The sequence below is a fragment of the Carcharodon carcharias genome, chromosome 26, assembly GCF_017639515.1.
Source record: "Carcharodon carcharias isolate sCarCar2 chromosome 26, sCarCar2.pri, whole genome shotgun sequence".
NCBI lineage: Eukaryota > Metazoa > Chordata > Chondrichthyes > Lamniformes > Lamnidae > Carcharodon > Carcharodon carcharias.
The window spans coordinates 8657622-8674059 of NC_054492.1; the positions used below are offsets into that span (position 1 = coordinate 8657622).

At 44.2% G+C, this 16438-nt stretch overlaps 1 protein-coding gene across 6 annotated transcripts in view; it reads right to left on the reverse strand.

Annotated features, from left to right (window-relative positions):
* Positions 1-422: 422 nt before the first annotated feature.
* Positions 423-16438, reverse strand: part of LOC121269987 (transmembrane channel-like protein 3) — an 86898-nt gene continuing 70882 nt past the window's right edge. For all 6 annotated transcript variants that reach the window (XM_041175207.1, XM_041175208.1, XM_041175206.1 and 3 more), the window contains 2 exons: positions 14036-14300; positions 423-2740 (listed from right to left, as the gene is read on the reverse strand). In XM_041175207.1, coding sequence (XP_041031141.1) covers positions 1876-2740; positions 14036-14300 — 1130 coding nt within the window. In that variant the 3' untranslated portion in view covers positions 423-1875. The remainder of the gene's footprint in view (positions 2741-14035; positions 14301-16438) is intronic.

Sequence of the window (16438 nt, forward strand, 5' to 3'; positions counted from 1 at the left end):
CGGTTCCCCGACGGGATTGTGGCACACAGCATCTCCTGCAGCGCAGCATTCCCTCAATACTGCACCGGTAGTGCCAGCCTAGCTTTTCTGCTTAAGTCTCTACTTTGGGATTTGAACCTACAACCATCTGACTCTGAGGCAGACACGCTTCAAAACAAGGCTGAGTTTTGTCGTAACCCCTCCTCTTGACTGGTCTCTGATGCTCTATTTGTGTGTCGAGCTGCCCATTCTCACCTACCCAAGTGACAGCACCAGATTTCCTGGGAATCCAGCTCCCAGCACTCTCCCAGTGTATCACGCACTATGTACTGCAGGTGCCACCTAAATATGCAAATTAGCTTCTCACTTTATGGGGCGGAGTCAGCCAGCAGTCCCACCCCCCACCCTGGTATTGTTCAAGAAACAGAAGATGACATGCTCAGTTTTTAAGGAATCCTTTTTAATCAATATTTATATCTGAACAATACTTCAGGGTCTTAGTTCTACTAGCAACACAAAATATGAGTCCTAAGGCTTCAAACATGCAGTCAAGTCAGTGATTTGTGAATACATACTGCGTGAGTTACAGAAACAGTTGATGTGAAGGTAGAAAGATTGAATAGTTTAACGGTACATTTTCGCTCACTTTTCAATAGACATTCTGTAAAATCAGTTTTTGTTTTATTTGTGGCCAAGTTTGCATTTGAATTTAAAATAAACAAAATAAAAATAATATACACGAGCCTCAGTTAAGTTGGAATTTACCTCCTTTCACCGCTGATGGGGGCCTAATTCTGGAATTCCCTCCATAAAACTGTCAATCCCTGCTTCCTCCTTTAAAACCTACCTCTTGTGGACACCTGTCTTAGTATCATGGGAACATACGAATTAGGAAGAGTAGGCCATTCAGCCCCTCGAGCCTGCTCCGCCATTCAATTAGATCATGGCTGATCACTTTGTGGCTCTGGTGTCAAATTCTGTTTCACAATTGCTCTTGTGAAGCACCTTGGGATGTTTTACTAAATTAAGGGTGATATATAAATGCAAGTTGTTGCTGTTAAGGGGCTATTAGGGCCAAATTTTCTAAATGAGTACACCCAGCACAGAATCTTGCGACTGGCCACAATGCGGAGGCTCCTCAATTAAAAAGCAGTGATTAACACGAGGGTCAGTTTTATTTTGTTAACTAAGGAATGACAGTTCCTTTAAAAGTCATGGACACTTGCTGATTCCCAGGGATTAATCTATACTAACTCAGCAGATATAAGCTGTGCCCCACAGTTCCTACCCCTTTCCCTGTGATGTGTCTGAAGCTGAAGCTGGTTCATGGTTTTGATGGTCCTAGTTAGTTAAACAATGAGCAGCATCTCCCAATTTTGAGAAGGTCGCAGCAAATTTAACACTGCAGCAGGAGGAGGCCATTCTGCCCCTCGGGCCTGTTCCACCATTTAATTAGATCTTGGCTGATCTATATTTTAACTCCTTTAACCTGCCTTTGATCCAGATCCCTTCATAACCTTGCCCAACAAAAAGCAATCAATCTCAGTTTTGAAAACACTCCTTAAATTAGAAGTGATGGACTAGGATAGCATACTCAATTTAAAAAAATATTACAGGAACACTATTCTGAATTCAATCACGGATCTTCTATACTACATAGATTTACACAGAATTTTCTGCACAGAAATGGACCAATCAGTCCATCAGGTCTATGCCAGTGTTTACGCTCCATACAAGTCTCCTCCCAACCCTAACCCTATCAGCATATCCTTCTATTCCTTTCTTCCTTACGTACTTATCTAACTTCCCCTTAAATGCTGCGCTATTCACCTCAACTACTCAATGTGGTGGCTTGCTCGATGCTGGTTGTCCTGTTGTGTGCACAAAGGGAAGGGTCTAGACATTTGAACATATCAGATCATTTGCCTCTGCCACATTTAGTTCAATGCTCACTCTTGACTTGGTTCTACTCAGTTTCTCACTGGACGATTTCAAGTATTTGTCCTTACTATGAATGACCTGGATGTACTGGTCGGTGCTGCTGTTCTGCTGATCACTGCTCGATGCTACCGAAATGGAGTCCGACTCGGTCAATGACTGGTCTGCTTTCTGTTTTGTTTTCCATTTGACATGAGCCCCTACACTTTGGTTGGTCGGTACCGGACCTTTGCCTAACCGCTGAGCTTGCGATGACCCAGGGCCCGCATGGTCCCGCAGTGGCTCAGAGTCCTCATACTCATACCGAATCTGGGTCAGGTCCTTCCCGATCAATATTCGACTGTCCTTGCTGTCCCCGATGTAGAAGCGAGTTGGTTGGTGGAGATCAGACAGCGAGTGGGGGCGAGGTGACCTGCTAAACGTACCTTGCTCTAGCTCCTCCTCATCCTCCTCCTCTCCGCTGAAGTGTAGTTGAGGGTTTGTTCTTTGTGCTCCGTGAACTGTGTACCTTTTCATATTTCTTGGCAACATTTCCACCACCCCCCTGGGCTCATCCACCTTATAGTGCTTTGGGATTCGTGCAGCCGAGCGCATTAATCTTTTCCTTGGCTCACGCTCATTGACTAGTATGTAACGTGCCGTGTGCACTCTGCGGCCCAGAATCATCTGCGGAGTCCCTTCTGAGGGTGAATAGTGCAGTGGTCTGACGCATTTCCTAAATGGGGCATCGGGATGAATATCTTCAGGTAATTTGGTTACCCGGCTGGAGGACAGTTTCCCTCTATAATGCCCACTTGTGGCTCCCTGTAAGCCACCTGGATTCCTAGTTGGAGAGTCAAGATAAAGATTCAGTCAGTCATAAACTCACAGCCAGCTAGACATCACAAATAGAAATGTTTCCTGCATCTACATTTTTTAAAAAAGCGTATTATTAAGTCCCATTTTTCTGAGTTGTTCTTCCTGACCTGAGCCCTGAATAAAATTCCTGTATCCACGAGGGGAATGAGCTGCCATCTTTAGAGTAAAAATTACGGAGTGAGCATTGACACCATAGTGTCAGCTAATGAATTGGAGGCAGGACAGGATTTATACCAAACAGAGTCTATTTTACCCAAACTGTAAACAGAGTTTATTTTACAGCAGTCACTTGGCAGTAGCACAAAAAGAGCATATGACCGAAACTACAGCAGAACTTGCCAATGAAAGCAGAATCATTTCTCCAGCAAATTGCAATGAGTACAGGGTACATAGTATAAGTTTTGTTTGTAAAATCAGTTTCAAGTCATGGTCGACAGCAGCCTGAGAAATCATTTTTATTGCAATTTGCGTTTCTTGATTCACAGGGAATTTAACTTGAAGGCGATGAGTGTTTAACCTGTAGTTGGAAAGGGATGTTTAAACTTGAGCTTTCCATTTAATGAAGGTGATTGGGGACCTGAGCACCAGGTGCAGGATGTGATGCGTCAGATGGATTTGTTGGCAGCCACAGTCAGTTCAGGACTAATTGCTTATCTTTGCATTTCTCTTCATCATTTACACCAAAAACTAATAACACAAAGCTACACCCAAACTAAAAGGCACTCTCAACAAAGTAAAGGACTACGTCACTGGATTGGAAACAAACTCCAAGAGGAACATGAAAGCCCTGAAGATGCTGGAAAGGAATGGGTTCCCATTGCTGATCTCAATTGCAAGGAGGCCTGACTATATTGGGGTATGACCACGTCACGCTGATGACTTAGCTCACCAAGTCAGTCATATCTCAGTGCAGTCTGCTTGTTAAAAGACAGGACTATATGGGAGTCATAGTGCTCCGCTCGCCATGTACTTACTGATCAACATGCATAGGGCTATGGTTATGCTGTTGTATTGAGGTAGCAATGGGGTTCATTTTCACTTTCACCTTTACAACCTGAGCAGTAAACTCGTGGAGCAGATTGCATCCCCACTGCTCATCCCAAAATCAAGAGAATGACTACTGGTTGGGTTCTATAATGAATAGGCGATCTCTCTTCCAGATTAGTGTCCAGGCAATAAAGGTGAGAATCAGTGCCAGAGGGACTGACATTCACTTTGGGCAATAGCATAAAACTGGCATTTGGTTGTTTTGAAGCCCATTAATAAGGAGATTAGGGACGGAATGTAAAATGGGTGGCTGATTTGCTGTCAATTGTTCTGAACTACTACCCAAGGTGAAATTCACCTCGATTGTTTCTTCACAATGATGAGGTTGAATGAAAAGTAATGTCTGGAATATCATTTACTAAACACAGGCTCAATTCACCATTGTGTGCTATTCACCAAAAGCTTGGACAGCAAGATATTAAAATAAAATAGTTGCCTAGTAACTTCTACCACCCTATAAAGCATCTACAGCACTGCAACTTTATAGAAATTATTCAGTAATGTGAACTGCATGTGAAACTGAAAGAAATTTTATGCTGTTGCTTATAACTTCATAAATTATTTATTTCCTTAAGTGAATCACACTACAGCTCCATGTTTCCTACATAATTTATATGCCAACGAAGAAAACTCACCCAAGGTGGCCAGCAGCTCATTTTTTTCCTTTATTCTTTCATGGGATGTGGGCTTTGCTACATTTGTTGTCCATCCCTAATTGCACTTGAACTGAGTGACTTGTTAGGCCATTTCAGAGAGAGGTTAAGAGTCAACCCCATTGCTGTGGGTCTGGAGTCACATGGAGGCCAGAGCAAGTAAGGATGGCAGATTTCACAAAAAGCAGGACAAATCCAACCTGACCAATTACCGCCTCATCAGCCTACTCTCAATCATCAGTAAAAGTGATGGAAGGGGTGATCAACTGTGCTATCAAGCAGCACTTGAATAGCATTAACCTGTTCACTGACGCTAAGTTTGGGATCCACCAGGGTCACTCAGCTCCTGATCTCATTACAGCCATGGTTTAAACATGGACATAAGAGCTGAATTCCCAAGGTGAGGTGAGGGTGACTGCCCTTCATATCAAGGCAGCAATTGACTGAGTATGGTATCAGGAAGCCCAACAAAACTGGAGTCAATGGGAATCAGGGGGAAAACTCTCATTGGTTGGAGTCATACCTAGCACAAAGGAAGATGGCTGTGGTTATTGGAGGTTAATTGTCTCAGTTCCAGGACATCACTGGCAGGAGTTCCTCAGGGTAGTGTTCTAGGTTCAACCATGTTCAGCTGCTTCATCAATGACCTTCCTTCCATCATAACGTCAGAAGTGGGGATATTCGCTGATGATTGCACAAAGATTAGCACCATTCGCGACTCATCAGATACTGAAGCAGTCCATGTCCAAATGCAACAAGATCTGGGCAATATCGAGGCTTGGGCTGACATGTGGCAAGTAACATTCGTGCCATACAAGTGCCAGGCAATGACGATCTCCAACAAGAGAGAATTGTCCCTTGACATTCAATGGCATTACCATCACTGAATTCCCCACTATCAACATTAACATCCTGGAGGTTACCATTGAACAGAAACTGAACTGGACTAGCCATTTGAATACCATGGCTACAAGAGCAGGTCAAAGGCTAGGAATTGTGTGACGAGTAACCCACCTCCTGACTCCTCAAAGCCTGTCCACCATCGACAAGGCACAAGTCAGGAGTGTGATGGAATACTTTCCCCTTGCCTGGATGAATGCAGCTCCAACAACACTAAAGAAGCTCAACACCATCCAGGGCAAAGCAGCCCACTTGATTGGCACGCCATCCACAAAATTCACTCCCTCCACCAATGCACAGCAGCAGCAGTGTGCACCATCTACAAGATGCACTGCAGCAACTCACTAAGCCTCCTTAGACAGCATCTTCCAAACCCACAATTGCTACCATCTAGAAGGACAAGGGCAGCTGATATATGGGAATATTACCACCTGGAAGTTCCCTTCCTTGTCACACACCATCCTGACTTGGAAATATATTGCCGTTCCTTCACTGCCACTGGGTCAAAATCCTGGAACTCTCTCCCTAACAGCACTGTGGGTGTACCTACACCACATGGACAGCTGTGGTTCAAAAAGGCAGCTCACCAACACCTTCTCAAGGGTGATTAGGGATGGGCAATAAATGCTGGCCCAGCCAGCAATATCAACATCACGTGGCTGAATAAAAAAACAATAAAATTTCCATCCCTAAAGGACATTAAGTTTCGAAAGAGCTGACAGGTAATCTTAAGTATAGACCTTATGACACATAAAAATAAGGAATTAGTCCCCAAGTGCAATGGCACAAGGGCTTGGCATAATTTAAACTGTAGGCACACACAACAATCAATCACTTTTATTGCAGTATGAAAGCCTAAATATTTATGAGTGCAACACTCAGAAGTGAAGGATTTATAACCATTTTCTTGTATCGGAATGTTCAAAGCCCATTTCACACTCCAATTGTTAAAGAAAAAAGCACAAAACATGATTTGCCAGAATGGGGAGCTGAATAATTTACTCTCACGTGAACCTAACTGACAATGATCTATTGTATGATTACTAATATCATTCGCCTCACTGCCCCTTGAATGGTAGATGCTCAGTAATGGACAGTACCTGCTCACTCTCCTATTACAGCCTTATTAAAGAAAGATTTATCTGCATCTCAAACTGAAAAGTGCTTTCAAAATTGCAGATCACAGCCAGGCACATACCCACACACAAACAGGCTGACCACCTATATTGGATATCACACTCATACATTACAATAACATGCAAAACATTTTGATCTCATTGTGAATCTTTAAATTAAGTAAAGCCTATGGTCCAGAACTCCTGAGGATTGGCAATCACAGTCAGATTGCCACTCCGCTCCTTTTTACTTACCTTAATCTGGAGCTGCACAAGATAAATGGGTGGATAATTGGTGTTAGGGTGGTTGTTGGGGGTGGGGTCGGGACAGTAGTTGTGGCTGGAAGCGCAATTGGCGGGGGAGGGTCATTAGGATAGTCAAAGGGGTCAGGAGGGTAGTAGGGGTGATGCGGAGGGTCAGGATGGTGGAGGGTAGTCACAGGGTGGGGGTTGTGATCAGGGGATGGGAGGATAGTCAGGGAGCTGGGAGGGTAATCAGGGAAGTGCGGGGGTAGACGGGGACTCAGGAGTTCAGTCGGGGTGTGGTTGAGGAGTCAGTACTATGGTTACCTGAGAGTTAGAAATAATTTTAATCCTTCTAATGTTTCTTGGGTAACTGTTCTGCTATGAGAGTGAACCATCTGAAGTCTCCGATTTAAATCCAGATCCCAGATGCAGGGTAATTGCCCAACCGAAGTTGAAACTTCTCATGCAGTTCTTGGTGGGGATTTCCAGGGGGTCAACCAGCACATTGTCTGGGGCACCTATGTGGTACAACACCCCACCACCAACCCCCACCCCGGGAACGGAAGTTCAGGGTCCATTATCATTAGAACTCCCTATTTTATTTGCAAAGTACAATGTCAGCTATGCTTAAATCTACTCAGTTCATGTTTACACAAATAAAAAAGAATGAAGCTAGTTTTGAAGAAAATGAACCTCCACATATGAGAAGGCATCAAAGCTCCTTTGAGGAAAAGGAATGGCCCAGATCTTTTGGCCAGCGCAGAGGCAGAGATATCAGCTGCTGACTGTGTTCAAAGTGTACCTTTACCTGTAGAGTGAAAGGTTAATGGTTATGTTAATCAGACAATGATATTAACGACGAAGTAAGCATGACATCAGGGTCAGATGACCAGAAGGCTCCAAGAGAGCAAGACACAGAACGGTTTGTGTCCAGAGAACAAGGTACTTACCTTGTGGTTTTTGTAAATATTGTAAATAAATAGTATTTAGTTTTTCTTAAACTACTTCCAAGTCCTTCGTAGAGTAAGTGAAACCTCATCAAAATGTTAGTATAAAATAAAAACAGAAACTGTTGGAAAAACTCAGCAGGTCTGGCAGCATCTGTGGAGGGAGAAACAGAGTTAACGTTTCCAGTCCGTATGGCTTAAGTTTTCCCAGCATTTCCTGTTGAGTTTTCCCAGCATTTCCTGTTTTTATTTCAGATTTCCAGCATCCTCAGTATTTTGCTTTTATCTCATCGACACCTTACCTGTTTATGCTGGAGCAGCTGGAACGTTCTCTCCCGGCTGCAGCATGAACCATTGAAGGGATTCACAAGGCCAGTGGTGAGGTGCATGTGTGGCAAAAACACGCCCTTCTTGAGACCATTGGAGGAAGGCATGACCCTCGAGGTTCAGCATTGGCCCAATGTTCTGGTAGGTGTTGTACTTAATGTTTTTTGTCCTCAATTGCTTACAGTTGTTTTCAAGTGCTTTTAAGGGCTATTAATTGCATTCCAGTTTTTACATAGTGCTTTTAGGGGCTTTAGTGTTTAAAGCTTTTAGCAAGGGCTTTCAATGTTTCCTTTATTTAACTTTTAATTCGAGTCCCCCCTCTCCCCCATCCTCAGCAACCCGGCTCTGCTCACCACTCCCACCCCCTCCTGCACCCAACCCGGCTCTGCTCACCACTCCCACCCCCTCCTGCACCCAACCCGGCTCTGCTCACCACTCCCACCCCCTCCTGCACCCAACCCGGCTCTGCTCACCACTCCCACCCCCTCCTGCACCCAACCCGGCTCTGCTCACCACTCCCACCCCCTCCTGCACCCAACCCGGCTCTGCTCACCACTCTCACCCCCTCCTGCACCCAACCCGGCTCTGCTCACCACTCCCACCCCCTCCTGCACCCAACCCGGCTCTGCTCACCACTCCCACCCCCTCCTGCACCCAACCCGGCTCTGCTCACCACTCCCACCCCCTCCTGCACCCAACCCGGCTCTGCTCACCACTCCCACCCCCTCCTGCACCCAACCCGGCTCTGCTCACCACTCCCACTCCCTCCTGCACCCAACCCGGCTCTGCTCACCACTCCCACCCCCTCCTGCACCCAACCCGGCTCTGCTCACCACTCCCACCCCCTCCTGCACCCAACCCGGCTCTGCTCACCACTCCCACCCCCTCCTGCACCCAACCCGGCTCTGCTCACCACTCCCACCCCCTCCTGCACCCAACCCCTAATAAAGCTGCACCTAATTCTCTCTCTTAAATAGAAACATAGAAACTAGGAGCAGGAGTAGGTCATTCGGCCCTTCGAGCCTGCTCCACCATTCATTATGATCATGGCTGATCCTCTATCTCAACGTCTGTGCTTTCCCCATATCCCTTGGCGCCTTTAGAGTCCAGAAATCTATCTATTTCCTTCTGAAATATTGTTTTGATTCCCAGCTGAGGTTACCCCCCACCCGCCACCGATCCCCCGGACAAGCCTGATCCCAGCTCTGAAGAATTCGTGTGGACTTGAAATGTTAATGGTTTTTTTTCTCTCCACTGATGCTGGTAGACCTGCTGCGATTTTCCAGCATTTTCTGCTTTTGTCCCACACTGGAACCCAGTTTGATAGATATTAACTTTTATTTTGTTTGTTTAAATACGTGGAGAATAGCTACTGAACAGAGTCACAGGAGTCATCTGGTGAACTTTTTACAAAACAATAAAGCATTTATTCAACAAGAAAAGATGAGCTATATTACAATACCCCTTCACCCACTACTAAACCTTTACAGATATATACAGATTTGTAAGGATAACACAAGTCACAAAAGCTATCTTATACTTTAATGTACACAGTAAGTACCCAGTCCACATAAACCTATGGCACTCTGTGGTCAGACACACCACACTCTGACCTCAAGTGACAGATGCTACCTCAACCAGGTGCTATGGATCTCTTCCAACTCCCCCCAGATGCTTGTCACATCCTGAGCCAACCAGTCTCACTGAATTCCGTTCTTCACATGAGGGTTTCCAATCTCCATTCTCCAAGACCTCATCATGGAATCTTCTCCCAGACCTCATCATGGAATCTTCTCCCAAATTGATGTTTTCTCTCAGGCACCTTCTACAAGGGTTCACCTCCAGGGTTTCAAACTCTCCTTCTGATGTTCCTCTTCCCTGGCTCACCACATGTATTCAAGCTGAATTCCATGCACTCTCTCTCACCGGCTCAGCCTTACCAACACACCACTGCTTCACATGCCCATAGCAAAGAATTACAGACCTTCAGTTGTCTTTTTGAACCTTCTTGCTTCTTGCAAGCTGTTCTCACTTTAAATGTGAATCTTGGAGCCTTTCTCTCTGCCCCTCACTCTTAACTTCACTTAAAAGGATCTTTTCTCAGCTTCCTGTCCTTCCTTCAACTACAAGGTCTCCTTTGGACTTTCCCCTCTTCCATTCTCCTGGTGTTTTGGGGTTTTTCTTCACTTGGGACCCTTTTGTTCTTTTGGGAAATATGCAGTTCCCTCTCTCAGTGTCCAGTCTCTCTGGTCCTGGCTTCAACTGAACTTAAAACTGCTCTTTCATTAGTTCTGTGTGTTGGAGGAACCTGCCTACCTGGCCCCCCTGTTACTAGGCAACAGCACTATTCCTTTCCATTTCTACTTCCATTAGAAATGCAAGCAGCCTTTTAAAGTGAAACTAAAACTCCATTTGATCTTTAACACACAAATACAGAAATACAAATCAAACATAAACTTCAAAGCTAAAACTCATTCCCAACACCCACAAATACCAATATAACTTACTGAAACTATCTCTATTTCCTAACAGATATATTCAGTGACTTGGCCTCTATAGCCTTCTGTAGTAGAGAATTCCAAAGGTTCACCATTCTCTGAGTGAAGAAGTTTCTCCTCATGTCAATCCGAAATTGTCTACCCTGTATTCTTGTTCTAGACCCCCCCAGCCAGAGGAAATATCATCCTTGCATCCAGTCTGTCCATCCCTGTCAGAATTTTATACCTTTCAATGAGACCTCTTCTAATTCTTCTAAACTCCAGTGAATACAGGCCTAGCCGGCCCAATCTCTCCTCATACAACAATCCTGCCATCCCAGGAATCAGTCTGGTGAACCTTTGCTGTACTCCCTCCATGGCAACTTTATCCTTTCTTAGGTAAGGAGACCAAAACTGGACACAATACTCAAGGCGTGGTCTCATCAAGGCCCTGTACAGCTGCAGTAAGACATCCTTGCTCCAGTACTCAATTCCTCTTGCAATGAAGGCCAACATACCATTCGCCTTCTTAACTGCTTGTTGCACCTGCATGTTTGCTTTCAGTGATTGGTGTACAAGGACACTCAGGTCCCTTTGCAGATTAACATTTCACCATTTAAATAATACTCTGCCATCCTATTTTTCTTACTGAAGTGGATAACTTCACACTTATCCATGTTGTACTGCATCTGCCATGTATTTGCCCACTCACTCAACCTGTCTAAATTGCCTTGAAGCCTCTTAACACCCTCCTCATTGCTTATACTCCCACCAAGTTTCGTGTCATCAGCAAATTTGGAAATATTACATTTGGTTCCCTCATCCAAATCATTGATATATATTGTGAATAGTTGTGGCTCAAGCATTGATCCCTGCAGTACCCCGCTAGGCACCACCTGCCACTCCGAAAAAGACCCATTTATTCTTACTCCCTGTTTCCTGTCTGCTAACCAATTCTCAATCCATTGCTAAAATATTACCTCCAATCCCATATGTTTTAATTTTACACATTGGCCTCTTATGTGGGACTTTATCAAAAGCTTTATGAAAATCCAAATACACCACATCCACTGGTTCTCCCTTACATATTCTGCTAGTTACGCCTCAAAAAGCTCCAGTAAGTTTGTGAAACATGATTTCCCCTTTCATAAATCCATGTTGACTTTGTCTAATCCTATTGATATTTTCTGAGTGTCCTGTTGTCACATCCTTTATAACAGACTGCAGCATTTTCTCTACTACTGAAATGAGGCTAACTGGTTTGTAATTCACTGTTTTTTTGCTCCCTCCTTCTTTTAAATAGTGGGGTTACATTTGGCACCTTCCAATCTGCCAGGACTGTTCCAGAATCTACAGAATTTTGGAAGATGACAACCAACGCATCCATTATTTCTATGGCTACCTCCTTTAATAACCTGGGATATAGATTATCGGGTCCTGGGGATTTATTGGCTTTCAGCCCTATTAATTTCTCCAGCACTTTTTTTTTAGTAGTACTAATTTCCTTCAATTCCTCCTTCTCACTAGACCCTTGGTTTCCTAGCATTCTTGGGAAGCTATTTGTGTCTTCCTCCATGAAGTCAGAACTAGTTGTTTAATTGCTCTGCCATTTCCTTGTTCTCCATTATATATTCTCCCATTTCAGACTTAAGGGACCTACATTTGTCTTCACTAATACTTTTCTTTTTATATACTTAAATACCTCATGGAATACCCTTTAAATTGAAGGAAAAATAATAATAATGTTCTATTACACTATCCTCGTTCATGGGTCATTTTACGTTTACCTTTACGGAAATTAATTTGAAGAAACCTGATGCGTAACCTAACCAATGAAATTTCAAGTGTATTTTGGGTGAAATTTCTTGATTGGACCCAAAGCAGAAGCTTTACTCCATTCTCACCTTGCATTGTAGGCTGGAAAAGCTAAAGTTAATTTTTTATGATCAATGACATTGTAGGCTTGGCCCAAATATCTGACCAAACCGGCAGCAGTCTGCATCATATATCACAGTCGCTGCAAGAAAAGGCACAAGATAGTCCTTTCGCATAACGATATCTAGCGCCTAATTGCAAACTCCAAGGTGCCGCTGTACTCGAAGGGAATGAGGGCTGGAGGCAGGAGTAGGCCAATTTGGCCTTAATTTTCTAACTTGGGCTTCCTGTGGGTGCAGTTTCCCACTGGAAGCATGAGATTCTTCAGCCTCTCCATGATCCAGTGGCTTTTCCTGGTTTAATGTTCATGCATAGGACAAAATTCTAGGCTATTTTAATATTCGAAGACTTCATCATGCTCCCTTCACCCTCCTTTTCTTCAAACATGGAAAGCCCACCTCTGCCAATGTCTGCTCATTATGTTTGTTGACCCTTTGTAGATTTGGTTGATTTGGGTCCTGGACTTCCAGGGTGATTAATGTTGATTATTAATTCCACCAACTGCCTCTACCCTGCCTTAGCTCATCTGCTGCTGAAAACCTCATCCATGCCGTTGTTACCTTTAGACATGACCATTCCAATTTTATTCCAATGCTATTCCTGGCTGGTGTTCCACCTTGCACCTTACGTAAACTTGAGTTCATTTAAAACTCTGCCGCCTCTATCTCACACCTAGTCCTGTTCATCCATTACCTCTGGGCTTGCTGACCTAAATTGTTTTCAGAATCTCCATAGTCTTACTCCTCCTCATCCCTGTAGTACCCTCCAACCATACAACCTTCTGAGTTCTCTGCACTTTTTCAATTTGGGCCTCTTGCATAAACATTTCATTGCTCCATTGTTTAGCTGTCTAGATCCCAAGGTCTGGAATTTCCTCCCTATACCTCTCCTCTTCTTTACCCCTCTCTCCTCCTTTAAGACATTCCCTAAAGCCTACCCTTCTTATCAAGCTTTTGATCACCTGTCCCTAATATTTCCCCTATGTAGCTAGGTGTCAGATTTTGTTTGCTAATTACTCCTATGAAATGTCTCGGGACTGGAGGGGGTAATCCTGCACTTTCAGTGGGGAAGCCATGGAGAAAGGGAACAGGGATCAGAGACAGACTATAATGTAACAGAGATAAAAACAAAAAAACTGCGGATGCTGGAAATCCAAAACAAAAACAAAAACAGAATTATCTGGAAAAACTCAGCAGGTCTGGCAGCATCGGCGGGGAAGAAAAGAGTTGACATTTCGAGTCCTCATGACCCTTCGACAGAACTTGACTCGAACTCAAGTTCTGTCGAAGGGTCATGAGGACTCGAAATGTCAACTCTTTTCTTCTCCGCCGATGCTGCCAGACCTGCTGAGTTTTTCCAGGTAATTCTGTTTTTATTTTTATAATGTAACAGCCCTGATTCTCCACTCTTCACATCCTATCAATGCAGTTCCCAATGGTGAGATTATGATTGGGAAATTCACTCTTAGCTCATTTATCAAGGAGTTGCCACAAAAACTCCTTTACAATGAATCTTCATAAAAGACATTATGGAACATAGATTTTTTTTATCACGGTGTAGCAATTTAGAGTAATTAGTAATTTAGAGACAGAGGAATCAAACGGAGATCTGACCTCTGGAAGGCGTGTTCACGCCTGTGTTTTTGTGCAGCAGTTGTAGATGGATTTTCAGGTAGGTTGGGAACCCGAGTAACATCAACAGCATGAGCCACCTGTTGTGAAATGCTCTGAATGCGACTCCCTGCACTGAGCGGGGAGTCAAAATTCGTTACACTTCCGTTCCTCCGAGGTGAAGATTCCTGAAGCGAGGATTCCTGGCTGGCGACATCGCTTTCGTGCTCAGTTTTCTTGTCATCATCCTCCTGATGTTGGAATCGTGCTGAAAAAGGGAAATTTCCGGAAATTAAATCACCGCATGTTATTCATTTTTTTTTTCCAATCTTTGCCCTGGATAAGGACAAGGGCAGTTTTGTGAGCTGATCTGATTAAATAGTTTGAAGGTGTGCAGCCCTCCTGCCCCCAGAAGCTGGTATCCAAAATCTAGACATTGGCTGTACACAATTTTCTGTCGACATATAATTAATAATTAAGCTTTGAAAAATTTGATAGGTAGAATAATGAAAGGAGGTTTTGGTGTAATCCTGTCTCGCTGGAATTTCTGCTTCTCTTGCTGTTCACCCACTAAAGGCATTTTTCTATAGAAACTGCTAGACAAGAAAAGACCAAGGCTGGAATTTTCTGGCCCTGATGTGGTAGGACCTACTGTGGGAGAATTGGCAGCCCAGCCAAAAGCCCATTAACTATCAGCAGAACTGGAAGATGCTGGTGGTGGCTGGGGCCAAAAAATCCTGCCCCAAGATTTCACTGACCGTGCTGATAGTCGCTTAATAAAACAATAATGGAGTGGTTGACCAATTATGGCAATCAATCTCCAGCCATTGGTCTACAACAGATCCAGGCAAAACCCCTGTGGTGGAAAGCTTTGGAATCCAAAGCTCCCCCCAAACACACCATGGTCGCCACACGCCATGTCTCAAATTACTCGAATACTGTAACCCGAAATACTATTTTCTAAAATAAATTTGATTAAATTGGCATTGAATGAGTCAATATGAGCTGCATCCAATGTCCCCCTAGTTAGAACCTGTTCCATAGATCCACCACTCACTCACTGAAATATTGTTGCCGAAGATTAGTTTTGCATTTACCCTTCTTGAAGAGTAGGCTATGTCCTATGTTGTTAGTGTTCATTGTAACTCCAGCTGTTTGATTTGATCAACCAATCCCTGGGATATGCAGCCTGTGAGGCAGGCAGAAGAAATGTTTGGACTGATGGCAGCATCCTGTTAGTGGAAAATACCACTCACATAGCCACTGAACAGTGGCACCATGAAACGGCTCCCTTAACCTTTTGTTTAAATTTTTGAGATATTTTGCTTTTCCAATACCTCGAATTGTCCTCAAATTATCTACGTGCTTTGATAGCTGAGCTCATTATGAATGCTTGACTAAGTTCCAAAAGCTCCAAAACCACTTATTTCAGCAGAGGACTGTGTTCACAGTTTGATTAACAGTTCTAAGAGGGTATTAAAGGATTATCTGTCTTTGTGGTAGTGAAGTAGATGTTTCTTCTATAACAGATTAACCAGTTGAGGGGATTTAAATTTTTGAATGACTTTTATGAACAGAAGTTTTTTTTCAGCTTGAAGCGTTTGAAGTGTCTTTCAATTAGATTAGATTAGACACTTCAATTAGATTGTTAGAAGTTTAATTTTTTTTCATCTCCAATTCAAGGACATGGTTCCTGAGGTCTTCCCATTTTTTAGGTGCTGGGTGAGTAGCTATAGAGGATACTTGGGGGAATGGAGATGGCATGGAGGATAGATGGGGGTATGGAAGTGATATGGGTAAAATGAGGGGAAATGGAAATTCATTGGGGAATATGAGGGGGTATAAGGTGGCATGGGGAATATGAGGGAGCATGGAGGTGGCAGGGGAATGGGGGCCATGGAGAATATGGGGGCATGGAAGGGCATGGGGGCATGGAGGTGACATAGGAAAATGAGGGGGAATGGAGAGGACATGTGGGGTAGATGGAGGGTCAGGAGTGAGGGTTAGTAGACCTGACATTTATCATTAGAACTGGGCTGAGGTCCCAGAATAATGGGGGTGGGTGTTCTAGCTTGCCGGCCTTAATATCTGCCCACCCCTGCTGCTGTCTCCTGAGGTGGTGGGCCTGATTCCATTTCACCCTTGTCTCTCTAGAATGGAAATATGGCGGGCGTGGGTGGGTGGGGGGGGGGGGGGGGGGGGGGCGGTGGGGTGGGGCGGGTGGGGGGGGCGGGTGGTTGCTGGAGGTGTCTTTTCAAAAGAGACAGGACTGCTGGGTCGAGAAGTTTCCTGAATCAACCTTCCTGCCTCCTCCAGCCCAAAAGTTAGGACTGATGCTGATGCTCCAACACATGTCGGCACATTCGCAAAGAACGGGGATAAAACGGCTAAGAAGTAATTCATTTT